At 46.9% G+C, this 14,052-nt stretch overlaps 1 protein-coding gene across 1 annotated transcript in view; it reads left to right on the top strand.

Annotated features, from left to right (window-relative positions):
• The window catches only part of ADAM9 (ADAM metallopeptidase domain 9), a 764,238-nt gene that overhangs the window by 558,204 nt on the left and 191,982 nt on the right, over positions 1–14,052 (top strand). Inside the window, exon 14 of the mRNA XM_085634568.1 lies at positions 13,039–13,234. Coding sequence (XP_085490694.1) covers positions 13,039–13,234 — 196 coding nt within the window. The remainder of the gene's footprint in view (positions 1–13,038; positions 13,235–14,052) is intronic.

Here is a 14,052-nt window from a genome sequence, read left to right as displayed (position 1 = left end):
TTGTGGCAGAAGGACAGAGAAAGCTTGTCCCCTTTGGAAGCAAAGTTACCCCGCGGGCAGACCAGCTGGGCGTCTTCTGCTGAGCGAAGCGCCCGCCCTGGCACATATTTGATTAGGCGTTCCCTTATGTACCCTGGGACGTGTCCGTAAAGAGCTTTATGGGCGATGCAGAGTCCCTTGAATTTCGCTCTTTGCTTGACAGGCAGCCAGTGCAATTTGCACAGCAAGGGAGTGGCGTGAGTTCTTCTGGGCAGCCTGAAGATCAGCCTATCTGCGTCATTCTGTACCACCTGTAGTTTGTTCGTATGTTTCTGGGGGAGCCCGACATAAAGTGCGTTGTCATAGTCGAGTCGCTAGACGATAGTTGCTGATACAATAGTTTTCAGAGATGAAACTGAGAGCAGGGGAACCAGTTTCCTCAGCTGTCTTAGAAGACCAATGCATGTGCCCACCACCGAATTGACTTGGTTAGACCTAGAGAGTTCGGAGTCGATCTTGATTCCCAAGCTTTTTATAACTGGTGATGAGCTGTGAGAGGCCCCTAACTCTTGGGGCCAAAACAGGCCGCTCAATGGGTTGTTTTTTTCCGGAATGGCTAGGACTTCTGTTTTATCTGGATTAATTTTTAGGGTGTTTGCAGTCACCCAGTTTATTGTGAACCTGAGGATGTTCTGGACTGACTCTTGGGCGCGGACCTAGTTATCGATCCTCAGGATGAGCTGAGTATCATCCGTGTAATTGAAAACCCGGCATTCCATATTGGTTAGCGCGGCCACCAGGGGCTGCAGGTATATGTTGAAGAGGAGCGGGGACAGTGCGGAGACCTGAGGGACCGCGCAGGAGATGTTGCCCTTTTCTGATACCTGATCGCCAAGTTGGACCCTCTGCGAGTGTCCCGATAGAAAAGATTCTAGCCAATTATAGGCGTGCCCCCGAAAGCCCAAGTCCGTCAGCCGGGTCAGTAGTGTTGTATGGCTGACCGTATCGAGCGCCGCAGAATGATCTAAAAGAATCAAGGCGCTCGACTCTTTGTTATCGGCCTTCATCCTGAGATCGTCGAGTACAGATAGCATGACTAGCTTCGTACTATGGTGGGCTCTGAACCCAGCCTGGCAAGGTTGGAGTAGCTCGTGTTCCTCCAGGAACGCCAAGGTTGTCTTCAGGACATGTTGCTCCACAACCTTCGCCAGGAACTCCACAACCTTCGCCAGGAACGGGAGCTGGGAGATAGGTCTCTAATTTTTAAGCTCGGCCTTATCTGCTCCCGGTTTCTTTAGTAAAGGAGTGACTCTAGCCTCTAAGTTGGAGGGGACTTGAGCAGTCGCAAGGGAATTATTCAAGAGGGTGAGAATCTGTCTGTCCAGGACCGGAAGGGCCATCCAAAAGATCCTTGGCGGGCATGGGTCGGCCGGGGAGCCTGATTTGGTTCTATTTATCAGGGCCGTCAGATTCTGGGTCTAGTAGAGGGAACTAGTGAGGAGCTGGCCAGAAGGAGGCGGGGGTGTAGACAACTCCACGGAGCTCAGGGTGATGGGGGTTTTTTCAATCTCCAGGAGGATGTCTGTTACTTTCTGGAGAAAGAAAGTCTGTAGTGCATTACAGTCAGAGGGTGCTGCTGCAGATTTTACGTCAGACTTTTTACTGAGTTCATTTAGGATCTTAAAAGTTTCTTTTTGTTTGTTTGGAGCATCTATTATACGTGCCTCATAGTACTCAGCTTTCCTGGTAATTATGGATTTTTTATAGAGAGTTAGTGTAGCTTTGTAGATAGTTAGCTCAGTGGGGTCGTAGGCTTTCCGCCACCGTCTCTCAGCTTTGCGAAGGCTCTGTTTACTTTCCCTCAGTACCTCATTAAACCAGGGGGCCACCTTGCCTTTAAGTCTCGTTCTTTCTCTACGTTCCGGTGCTATTTGATCGATAGCCAATTGATGAGTATTACTAAGGGTTTGGCTTTCTATGTCAATGTTGCCTTCCTCAAATTTGGGTGCGGGTAGCCTCTGTAGTGTGTCCACTAGATTGTCTGCCAGTAAAAACCTGCTTCTATATCAATCTGTTGTCGTTGTGGGCCTTTCGCCTACCATTGAAGGCCTTTCTACTATCTGTGAAGATGAAGCTGGTACAGGTTCTCAAGGTCAACACCAGCGCCTTCTAATGCAGCAAGCAAGGAGGAGTGAGTCCTTGGTACAAGGGCCTGGGACCTGTGCCTGGAGGCGCAATGCTTTTGCTGGTGGTTGAACGCCAGGGCATCTGCCTGATTGTGGTGGGATCATTGAAAGCCGGAGCAGATGAGCTCAGTTAGTGGTACCTGGTGGATCACAAACTGTGACTACACCCGAAGGTGGCACATGGCATTTTCTGACAGTGCGGTGGACCCAGGCTAGATCTTTTTACCAATAACGAGTGCAGTATACCATTCCGAATTTACTATATTAGTTATCACAGCCCTATTTGGTCTCTGGAGCATTAACTTCTCAGAGCACAAGCCTTCACCAACCAGAAGGTGGCATGCTTCATCATGGGGCTGTGCTCCTCGTTGGGCTGGCACTGCATTGCCCATCGGGCCTCTCAGGGTAGCTTTTTGATAGATATATTTTGTGAATAATGGCCTCAGGGGCTGCAGTTCCAAATTGTAAGTTTGAGGGTAAGAGATGCTAAGTAGAAATATGAACGGTGATTGGGCAGGGGTGTAAAATATCAAATTAACTACAGAGCCTTTATTTACTCCATTTATTGTTGGAGCCTATGTTAAGGATTAAAACAAGAGGGAATATGCATGATAATCATGTTCCTTATATTCACACAAAGTGGTCAACATGTTCCTTGCCCATACAGTCCCTAAGGATCTATGGCCATTCGTAAGGGCCTTGAAAGGTACCTAATTTAATTATGTGCAGGTAACCTATTACCTTAAGAAATACTATGTCCTCCCACAAACATGTGATTCTCATTCAGTGATAACAAAACAACAAAGATTGTTATCATTAGAGACTTACATCCCTTACTTAGGAATGTAGTCTCTAGAAATATGTCTGACCTATGTTTAAAAGAAACAAGAAAAACATACATTTAAGATGACATCACACAGTTATGGGTTGTGTTCCAATGTTATTACAGTATCACTAGTGTTGTTTAAAGTGACTTGATCGATATTCATCATACCATTGACAAAAGAACACATGAATCATGCTCATGGGAGAGGATTTAGATATTCCAACCTGGTTTAATAATACAGGTTCCTCCTCTGTGGATAGCATCTCACACATACACAAATGTTGATGCATCTCTCTCTTATCTCAACCAAATCCCTTGGTTTGTGGTCCTCTTGGGATTTGTGGGATCCAGACTATCCTGAGGTCATCTGGATACAAATAAATAAGCAAACTATTTGCTAGTCAAAAGCCATAAGGCCTACTTTCTTCAGGGGATTTCAGTACTTTGTAATATTACAATTATTCTGTAATTCCTAGAGTGTAACACTCTTAGAATACCACAACAATTCAGATGAAGTGATTAGATATAAACAAGCAGGCCCCTAAAAACTACAGCAAAAACATATGAGGTCCCAGGTAAGGCCTATGGAGCCAAGTTCCCAAAACAGCAGAAAACATCAATAAAGGACCAGTGCAGAAGTGATGGCCACTGCAAACATGACTATACAGAGATTTCAGTGTTTTCAATACAGTGTAGGATATGATGGAATGGAGCAGGCTACACAGCAGACGTCAGATTCCCCCACTGTCTCTGCAGGTTTAAACAGCTGTCACTTTCAGTTGTAATAAAAAGAATGACACTCAGCAGTGATCCTCAACTGGTTAAATAGAGTAAAGGAAGAAGCCAATTGTCGGTTGACAGAGTGTTCGGCCCCAATATCCCATTCATTTTCTAGCTTACCACCATAGTGATTTCTTAGGTCTCGCCTACTCAGCGTGCAAGCGCTGCTTTGGAGTGACCTCTTGGAATCACTCTGGGCTTTTGTGGAAACACGTGCATGTTCTGCACTGTTTCAAATGGCCACTCGTGCATGTACGGCGTTTACCTTGTGGGAGCGTGCAGCGGCGCCATCTGTTTGCAATTATCGCGCCCGCCACTGCTCGCTCCCGTAAGGTAAACGCTGAACCTGGAAACCGTGCCCCCATTACCTACCATGATGTTTCTGGCCTCAGAGTGCACGTCGCTTTAACTTTCGGGGCCGCGCTAGTCTTTCAGCGCTTGTTTGCGATGTCATTGCCCTCCTGTAGATTACTCAACAAGGATACTTCACGTATACTGATTGATTTTGAGCCGGTTTTGAGCCGGTTGATGTCAGGTACCCACCTGACATCAACGTAACAAAAGCAGGGCATCATTAATGTAGATAGTTATATAGTACACACCAGCCTAAAAGTATCCATGAAAAGTGATAGCTAACATCACTGTGCATTTAAGCAATGACTTCGGGTTTGGGTTGCAAAACTCCCAAATAGGCATCACAACGCCATCCTAACAGTCTGTTTTCTCTTTTTACTAAAACCTTAACAGATCAGATGATATTTTGTTTAGATTTGCTAATTTTCCTTCTCCTGTGTACTCGTTTATATTCAGGTCCCTTTGTCCATCGCAACCACCTGACTGTCTTTAAAGGGTCCGAGGCAGGGAGGCCATCAAAGACAGTGAGGCTGATGGAGAGATAAGGGCAGCAGCCCCGCACAGTCTCTCTGGGGCTGGGAGCCGCCGCACACCTTTGATGTCTCCCCTCCCCTGACAGATAAAGCAGGGCATAACCCACTGTAAACTGCTTAGTAATGGCGTCACTGCAAATCACTACAGGCCAGAGGTGTCATGGGAAACCAGCTCCACAAACTGTGAACCTGAGCAGGGTCACACAAATACGCGCTGAGGGCTTAAAAGGTTAAAAATATTCAGCTTGTTTAAGCGTGTGAAGAAACCGCCGTGAATGCACCCCGGCCCACTGATGGGAGGATGACGGACACTGGGGCTGCTACCTCATACTAAACATTCAACGGTTGAAGCAAACGCTACACCCTGCTAACAAACTTTTTACTAAATGAGCATGCCATGTATGCCAGTTTTAGGAACATACGTGCTGCGACTTGAAATCTCGCGGAACGAAACATCTGTGCTGCGTCACCGGCAAGTCTCTCACCACACAAATAGGTGGTATTGTTAGGTTTGTAAGGACCTGCAGAAAGGCGCATAATACACTGGCAAAAAATGCTTATGATTTATTTCCCTGTCAGGGCTACGCTGATATCTGCGTGTTTTTAGGGCGGAATTAAAAAACAAATGTTTAAGAGCCGTTGCTGGCAATACGAACCAAGGAAGCCAAGCTGCACTCACTGCAAGGCAGGGCGGGCAGGGCACTTTTGTGTGCAGATAATAGCCCGGATCTCCCATGCCAACCCTTTCCCATTGTCAGCCAGCCTTTTCCAGCTGGACCTAAAGAATGCTAAAAGAGAAACAAAGATGGAATGATTGTCGTCCTCTGTAACTACAACAGAGGAGCAAGTGAGAATACACTGCAGGAAGCTTGTGCGGGCATTGAAAATCATCATTGACCCGAATTCTCGCCATCAGCATCGGAACAAGCCCATGCAGGTGAGTCGCTGCAGCCAAGGCAGGGAGCACTCTATTCGCTGCCCGAGTGTGTCACTGATGGACGCGTTATAATTGGAATTCTGTACGGTCAGTTGAGGTGTGTGAGTGATGTCCTACTGAGGGGCCGGTCCACCTGACCATTTTCCTAACCTGTCTTAGGGCCTCAGGCCTTGCAGGGCACATCTCTGTGGCACAAACTTCCTTCACAGATTTATAAATGAGCAGTGCCAAGCATTTGCACCAGAAGGGGGCATTATCGCAAGTCAGGAAATACTCATATGTTGTAAACACAGTGGGCTTATATTGAGACATTCACCTCAAAAGACGTTCAAATCTATCCGCTTTACTTTTCATTGGGACAGCAAGCACACTTCTTTTCACCACATGAGATATCACCCCTGAATAGAACCAGCCTCTTCATTCAGTTCACTGGGAGGTTCTACCAGTCACCCATCTCACGGAGGGGGGACCAGACCGATCCATTTGAACCACAAATGGATCGTAAGCCACCCATTTACAGTGCATGAGAGAAAAGACATGGATATTCACAGGGCTATCCTTACCGTTTTCCAGGTCCCAAAGGCGAGACTTATTGGCTATGCCAATGCCTGTTAAATCTTCTTTCAACCAGACAAGTTTTGGTACAATAATCCCCTTTCACGATCACACTTCAAATGCAACAAGAGATCCCCTCCATCTGCAACTAACATGAGCGGTTTGTGTATTGTAAGCTGTGTAGCAAATTGAGTTGTTTAATTGGTCTGACTAGCAGCCTTTATCCGGTGTTTTCCTTTGAACAGCCCAATATTCCTGCCCTATCAGTCATCAAGGTCCCCCAAGTATCCCACTCATCTTCAGAATTCATCAAATGCTCATGAAATTGCTTGAGCTCTCTGCAGACTTCAAATTCAGTGCCCTGCCTTCTTACAGGGATCAGCACAGCATCCTCTCTTGTAGTATCTATTATACATTTTTCATTGTAAAGGGTGGATAACAAACTGTGGTGTATATCTTTTTTTATTTAGCCTGATAAAAATCGAACAGAAAGAGTTAGTCCAAGGGTGCACAATTGGCAGTAAACACTGTTCGAGGCATATGAGCTGCAGATTATACACTGTGCATAGATCGCCATCTGGTGTTGGGCCCGGATGTTTGCAGTTTGTTTTTCCTCTTGGAAAGTCTTTGGAAGTCACGAGTTCGGTGACTCCTCCTTTGGTCCGTATTGCGCATGGGCTTCGGCTCCATCCTCAGATTGTTTTTTTCCGCCATCGGGCTCGGATGTAATACTTCGCGCTCCTGTTCCGAACTTCCCAGTTCACCGATCGACGCATAAATCCTCGCTCATCGAGCTTCTTCAAAGATATAAATCATCTTACTCATCTTCTCTTCGGCACTTCTTCGATTCCGGTGGTCGACGGCGGCCTTCGGGCCTATTCCGGCTCCGGTCTCGGCTGATGGAAAGAACTCCCTTTAAGAAGTGCCCTCGATGTGGGTACAAATTTCCCCACACCGATCTCCATGAGGTGTGCAACCTCTGCCTCTCCCCAGAACATGAGGCCCGAGACTGTCCCGCCTGCAAGTCTTTTCGCTCAAAGAAGACCATTCGAGATCGACGGGCTAGACGCAACATGGCGCACTCCTCGACCTCTGCTCCAGTCGACATCTTCGGGGACGACGTCGAAGCTCCGGGACAGCAGGACATCGAACAGGAGGACGACGACCTCGTCAGCGCTTCCGAGGCCGACGACTCGAATGTGGAGGACATCACCCCGGCGCAGCGGGTCGTGAGTACAATTCCCCCTCCCCCGCCGATACCGAAAAAGGCTTCGGTCACACCTTCGCCTCCGGGCCTAGGCAAGACCAAGGACATTGCTTCTCAAACCCCACCTTCGGGCCCGGTAAAGAAGCCTATTAAGCCTTCCGGCAGCTCGGGCTCGAGCCAGCCGACCACCGGTGCCGAGAAACACCCTTTGGCACCGAAGAAAAAATCGGCCTCCACCCCGAATCCGACACCGAAGCCTTCGGGGTCGAAACCTGCCCCTCCGGCGCCGACCAAACATCACAAGACCCTCGGCACCGACACTACCGTGCCGAGAACTTCTTCGGCACCGACCAAAAGAACGGAGGTTCCAAGGAAGCACGGCTTAGATAAACCTAAAAAGCCGTCGGCCCCGAAACCTTTGGCGCCGACCGAACAACCAGTGTCACAGGAGCTTTTCACACCGGATCCTTTGCAAAAAACCCTCACCAAGAATCCAAAGACTGGACACTTGACATTGTCTTCAAAAAAGAGACACTTGGACAAGCCAGCTCCACCTCCACCTCCAAAGAGAAAGGACATTGCTACCTCTCCTTTCAGGGTGCCTTCCCCACCTCCTCCTCCTCCACCCTCTCCACCTCCACCCCCTCCACCTCATCGTTCCCCCACCTTGTCTCCTGTCCCAGACGATTTGAGGGACCCTTACTATGATCCCGCAGATGTGCCACAAGATCCCACTCCTACTGGATCTCCAGACCCATGGGATGATTATAACAATCCGGACATCCCAGATGTCCCACAGGATGATCTTTATCCATCTAGGCCATCCCCTCCTGAAGATTCCTTGGGATTTCACCATTTGTTACAGCGGGCGGCACACTACCACAGGGTGGAGTTACATACCGACCCAGTGGAGGAGGATTTTCTCCTAGACACCTTTGACGATACACATAGGTCCACTGCCATTCTACCTATGTTAAAGGGCGTAATTAAACATGCCCCTGAGGTTTTCAAAGACCCAGTCAGGGCCAGGGTCCTAAACCCTTGGATAGAGAAAAAATACAAAGCCGCCCCCACAGACCCTTCTTACATTAAAGGCCCTGCACCATTAGACTCCCTAGTGGTATCTACAGCTAGGAAGCGCTCAAATTCTCAGGCGTCAGGCGAGGCGCCCCACCTGACAAAGAATCCAAGCTCCTAGATGCGTCCGGGAAGCGCACTGCGTCACAAGCGGCCAATATCTGGCGTATTGCCAATACGCAAGCACTGTTGGCCCGTTACGACAGGGCACATTATGATGAGCTAGAGACCATCATGCACCATCTCCCTGAAAAGTACAAGACTAGGGCTAATGAACTTATTCAAGAGGGAAAAACAATAACCAATACCTCGATACGATGTGCCCTAGATGCAGCAGATACAGCCTCCAGGGCCATAAACACCAGTGTCCTTCTCCGTCGCCATGCCTGGCTCAGGGTTTCAGGGTTTAAACCAGAGGTACAAGCCTCCATATTAAATCACCCTTTCGACCAAGATCATCTATTTGGCCCTAAAGTAGACGAAGCCCTCGAAAAAATGAAAAAAGATACAGACACGGCGAAATCTATGGGAGCCCTACAGACACAGACTCCCAGGCGCTCCTTTCGCCATTCTTCCTTTCGGGGCACGGACAGAGGCTACTCCTCGGACAGTGCGTCCACGTTCTATAAATCCCCTCCTCAATCTACCTTCACGAAGGGTTATCAAAGAGGCGGATACAGAGGCAAGAATAATAAGGGCAGAGGCAAAACAAATACCGCCCGCTCTGCCACACCTCCTGCCCAATGACTTTCCCCCGCTCCCTCCAGACCATTCCACTCCGGTCGGAGGCAGACTACAATATTTCCTTCACGTCTGGGAGACAATCACTTCAGACAGATGGGTGACACAAATTATTCAGTCAGGGTATTGCCTGGAATTAACATCAACACCCCCCAACATTCCACCCAGGCACCGCCCTATGTCGCAAGAACATACTGCGCTACTAACACAAGAGGTGATCTCCCTCCTGCAAAAAGGAGCAATAGAGCAGGTCCCCATAAATCAACAAAATTTAGGGGTCTACTCCCTGTACTTTCTAATTCCAAAGACAGACGAGACCCTACGACCTATCTTAGATCTCAGACCTCTAACACCTACATTCATTCAGACCATTTTCACATGGTAACCCTCCAACAGGTTCTTCCACTTCTCTCCCAGAACGGTTTTCTCACCACTCTGGACTTGAAAGACGCGTACTTTCACATCCCAGTACACCAGTCTCACAGAAAGTACCTCAGGTTTGTGGTAGACGGACAACACTACCAGTTCAAGGTGCTCCCGTTTGGGGTAACAACAGCACCAAGGGTTTTCACCAAGTACCTGGCAGTAGTGGCTGCATACCTCAGAAGACAGCACATTCACGTCTTCCCTTATCTGGACGATTGGCTGATAAAAGCCACATCCTACCAACAATGTGTGCAACATACCGCCGCTACGGTCCAACTACTTCACCAGCTAGGTTTCACAGTTAACCATCAAAAATCCCACCTGATACCATCACACACAAAACAGTATCTCGGTGCCACCATAGATACCTCAAAAGCCATAGCCTATCCCAATCCTGCTAGGATTGCAAAAATACAGGCGCTGCGTCAGAAATTCCTATTTCAACACTCTCTCCCAGCAAGAGTGTTTATGCAGCTCATAGGGATGATGGCCTCTTGCATCTTTATAGTGCCCCATGCAAGACTCCAAATGCGTCCACTCCAAGAGTGCTTGGCGCGCCAGTGGAACCAGGCCCAGGGACAACTGACAGATCTGGTGTTGGTAGACAGTCTCACCCATCGCTCTCTGCAGTGGTGGAAACCCACAAACCTTTTCTAGAGGTCGACCGTTCCTGGACCCGGTCCCACAAATAATCCTAACAACAGATGCATCGCTCTCCGGCTGGGGAGCTCATCTGTTATATCTCACAGCACAGGGCACGTGGACGCCGCAACAGAAGTTACTCCACATCAACCATCTGGAGTAACTGGCGATCTTCCTCACCCTAAAATCCTTCCAGGCGCAGATCTCAGGCAAGGCAGTCCTCATTCGCACAGACAACATGACTGCCATGTACTACATTCAAAAACAGGGGGGCACACACTCTCCACAGCTCTCTCAGTTAGCACAGAGCATATGGAGATGGGCAATTCCACAAAAGATTTTTCTCCTAGCCCAACACGTCCCAGGAGTACAAAACACCGTGGCAGATCTGCTGAGCAGGCAGACACAGCAGATCCACGAGTGGGAACTTCACCCACAGGTTCTTCACCCGTTCTTTCAGAAGTGGGGGCATCCACACATAGACCTATTCGCCACCCACGAAAACAAAAAATGCCCAAGCTTCACCGCCAGATATCCACACCCATTGTCCGAAGGCAATGCGATATGGATGAACTGGTCAAACAAATTTGCATACGCTTTTCCACCTCTCCCACTAATTCCATTAGTGGTGCGAAAGCTACAGCAGCATTCCCTAACTCTGATCCTGGTAGCTCCAACATGGGCCAGACAACCGTGGTACACCACACTGCTGGAACTCTCATTTGTACCACACCAAAAGCTACGCCTCTCGCCATGCCTACTAACCCAGAACCATGGAGAGATCAGGCACCCGGACCCAGCTCAACTCAACCTTGCGATCTGGCTCCTGAGGTCCTAGAATTTGGATACCTTAACCTTCCCCCTGATTGCATGAACATTATCAGGGAAGCTAGGCGCCCTACTACTAGGGCGTGCTATGCAGCAAAGTGGAAAAGATTTGTTGTTTACTGCCACAACAATGCAATCAATCCTTTAAATGTATCCATACAGCACATTATATGTTATTTACTCCATTTACAAAGGTGTAACCTAGCATATACTTCCATTCGGTTACACCTCGCTGCAAGTGCTGCCTATTTACAAAATACCTCTCACTTTTCAAAGTGCCTGCCATCAAGGCCTTTATGGAAGGCCTCAAAAGAGTAATTCCACCCAGAGTGCCACCCTCACCTGTTTGGAACTTGAATATAGTTCTCACACGGTTAATGGGACCCCCTTTCGAACCATTACATAAGTGTGAGCTGCACTTTCTCACATGGAAAACAGCTTTTCTAGTGGCCATCACTTCCCTCAGAAGAGTTAGTGAAATACAGGCACTCACTATACAGGAACCTTTTCTTCAGATGCATCACAACAAGGTTGTACTCCGCACCAATCCCAAATTTCTACCCAAAGTCATTTCTCCATTCCATTTAAACCAGTCGGTAGAAGTACCAGTCTTTTTCTCGCAACCCCAAAGAGTTGCGGAAAGAGCCTTACACACACTGGATGTTAAAAGGGCTTTACTTTATTACATCCAGGGAACACAACCTTTCAGGAAAACCAAACAGCTATTTGTTTCCTTCTCCCCACCACACAAAGGCAACCCTATTCCAAATCAAGGATAGCTAGGTGGATTGTAAAATGCATACAGATTTGCTACCAAAAAGCAAAAGGAATGCTATCGGTTCCCCCTAAAGCCCACTCTACAAGGAAGATAGGGGCTTCTATGGCTTTCCTAGGGAACATACCACTAGATGACATCTGCAAGGCAGCGACATGGTCAACACCGCACACCTTCACGAAACATTACTGTGTAGATGTGCAAACCAAGCAACAATCGACACAAGCAACAAGCTAGTGTGGGCCAAGCTGTACTAAAAACACTGTTTCAAACGACTGCAACGGATGCCGGTGGTCGCCGCTAGGGTTGGGTACTGCTATGTAATCTATGCACAGTGTAAAATCTGCAGCTCATATGCCTCAAACGGAATATGCTACTTACCAGTATGCATCTGTTCTTGGCATGTAGAGCAGCGGATCTATACACGCCCACCCGCCTCCCCGGCTACCTGTATCCGTTCCAGTCTGATCTTATTTAGATACAATACACATGGGTTTCTTTACTGTTACTACTACGCTCCATCTTTCCCTGCTGGCGAAAAACAATCTGAGGATGGAGCCGAAGCCCATGCGCAATACGAACCAAAGGAGGAGTCACCGAACTCGTGACTTCAAAAGACTTTCCAAGAGGAAAAACAAACTGCAAACATCCGGGCTCAACACCAGATGGCGATCTATGCACAGTGTATAGATCCGCAGCTCTACATGCCAAGAACAGATGCATACTGGTAAGTAGCATATTCCTTTTGTTTAATTTGTCAAAACAAATTACTGATGCCACAAATTGAAGGTATGCCTTCCTGCATATTTTGAAATATAAAGACATTAATGTGCTTGCTTACTTTATCACACATATATATTACATTCCATCCCCGGGGCAAAGATAACTGTGTTGTGAGAGACCTAAAAAACATGAAGTTATTTCAAAATATGTATTCCACTATATGATTACTGACACTTAATTTCTTGGGGATTTGTGCGGTGATTGCATTCTCAACCACAGTCCATCTGTGAGTCAATCTCTATGACTAATGTGGTTCTGCTCAAACACACCAAACGTAGAATTGTGGATGATTGGGCTGGTGTATATATTTATGCCCCAGACTGAAAGGAATTGTGAAAAAAATATATAATTATTTGCAGTCTTAAACTGGGAGCTCTATTACTATAGATGTGTTCTTTTTGTGTTTTAGTTTGTTCCTGGCGGCACAGAATGTCGGTCAAGTTCTAATGAATGTGATCTTCCAGAATATTGCAATGGCTCATCTCCATTTTGCCAACCAGATGTCTTTATTCAGGATGGACATCCTTGTCAGAGCAATAAATCCTATTGTTATAATGGAATTTGTCAGTACTATGATGCCCAGTGCCAGGCCATTTTTGGCTCAAGTAAGTGTCTCTTATATAAAGCTAAATATGTCAATGAGGAATATATCATACGTTTCTGTAATATTTTCTTATTATTGCATACCAAAAGTGTTAAACTCAAACATATACAAATACAGTGATGATTGAGTCACCTGTACTAAAAAAAAAAAGCAGAGGCTACACGAGGATACACGATATTGTCTTCATTAAGATTATGTAAACTGAGCCATAATTTATGAAGAAACGTGAATTTTGTTTCTTAAATTACCATATCTTGTTTTTTAGGCAGAGTGGGTGAATGTAGTTGATTCTTTGTTTTCATCATCGGGTCTGTGATTTTTTCGATTTTAACAGTTTCAAGTATGTAATGAAAAAACGTTTTCTCTATCTAATAATAAAATAACTGGATGATGCTGTATAACTAATTTTTGTGCTGTGCAAACGTTCACAGACCTTCGTATGGTAATTGTGCATGGGTTAAGTAATATACTTGAAGGGATTTAGAGTCATAAAAGTGAATGAGCTTTTGGTAGTGGAGCATTGCTATATTTGTAGGTAGTTGTACGGGAAACATCCTTCAGACCGAAGCTGGGATCCCGCTGTGCCTTTACTGGGCCGGCAAAAGAACGACCGCGGCTTCAGTACGCATTCGTTCAGCACACAAGTAGTTATAACGACTTGCCTTAGAGGGGCGCCTTGGTGGAATGGTGTTGGATTTAAAGTCCAACACCTTCCCTACTGTTGCGCATACTGGAGTTGGAATAGTAAATTAACCTATTCAAAATCTAGGGCCCCCCCAAGGCAAGTCGTTATAACGACTTGCGTGCTGAACAAGTGCG

This window comes from Triturus cristatus, chromosome 11 (assembly GCF_964204655.1).
Source record: "Triturus cristatus chromosome 11, aTriCri1.1, whole genome shotgun sequence".
Classification (NCBI taxonomy): Eukaryota; Metazoa; Chordata; class Amphibia; order Caudata; family Salamandridae; genus Triturus; species Triturus cristatus.
Note: the sequence above shows the minus strand (reverse complement) of the source record. Positions and strands in the feature narration are given on the sequence as shown.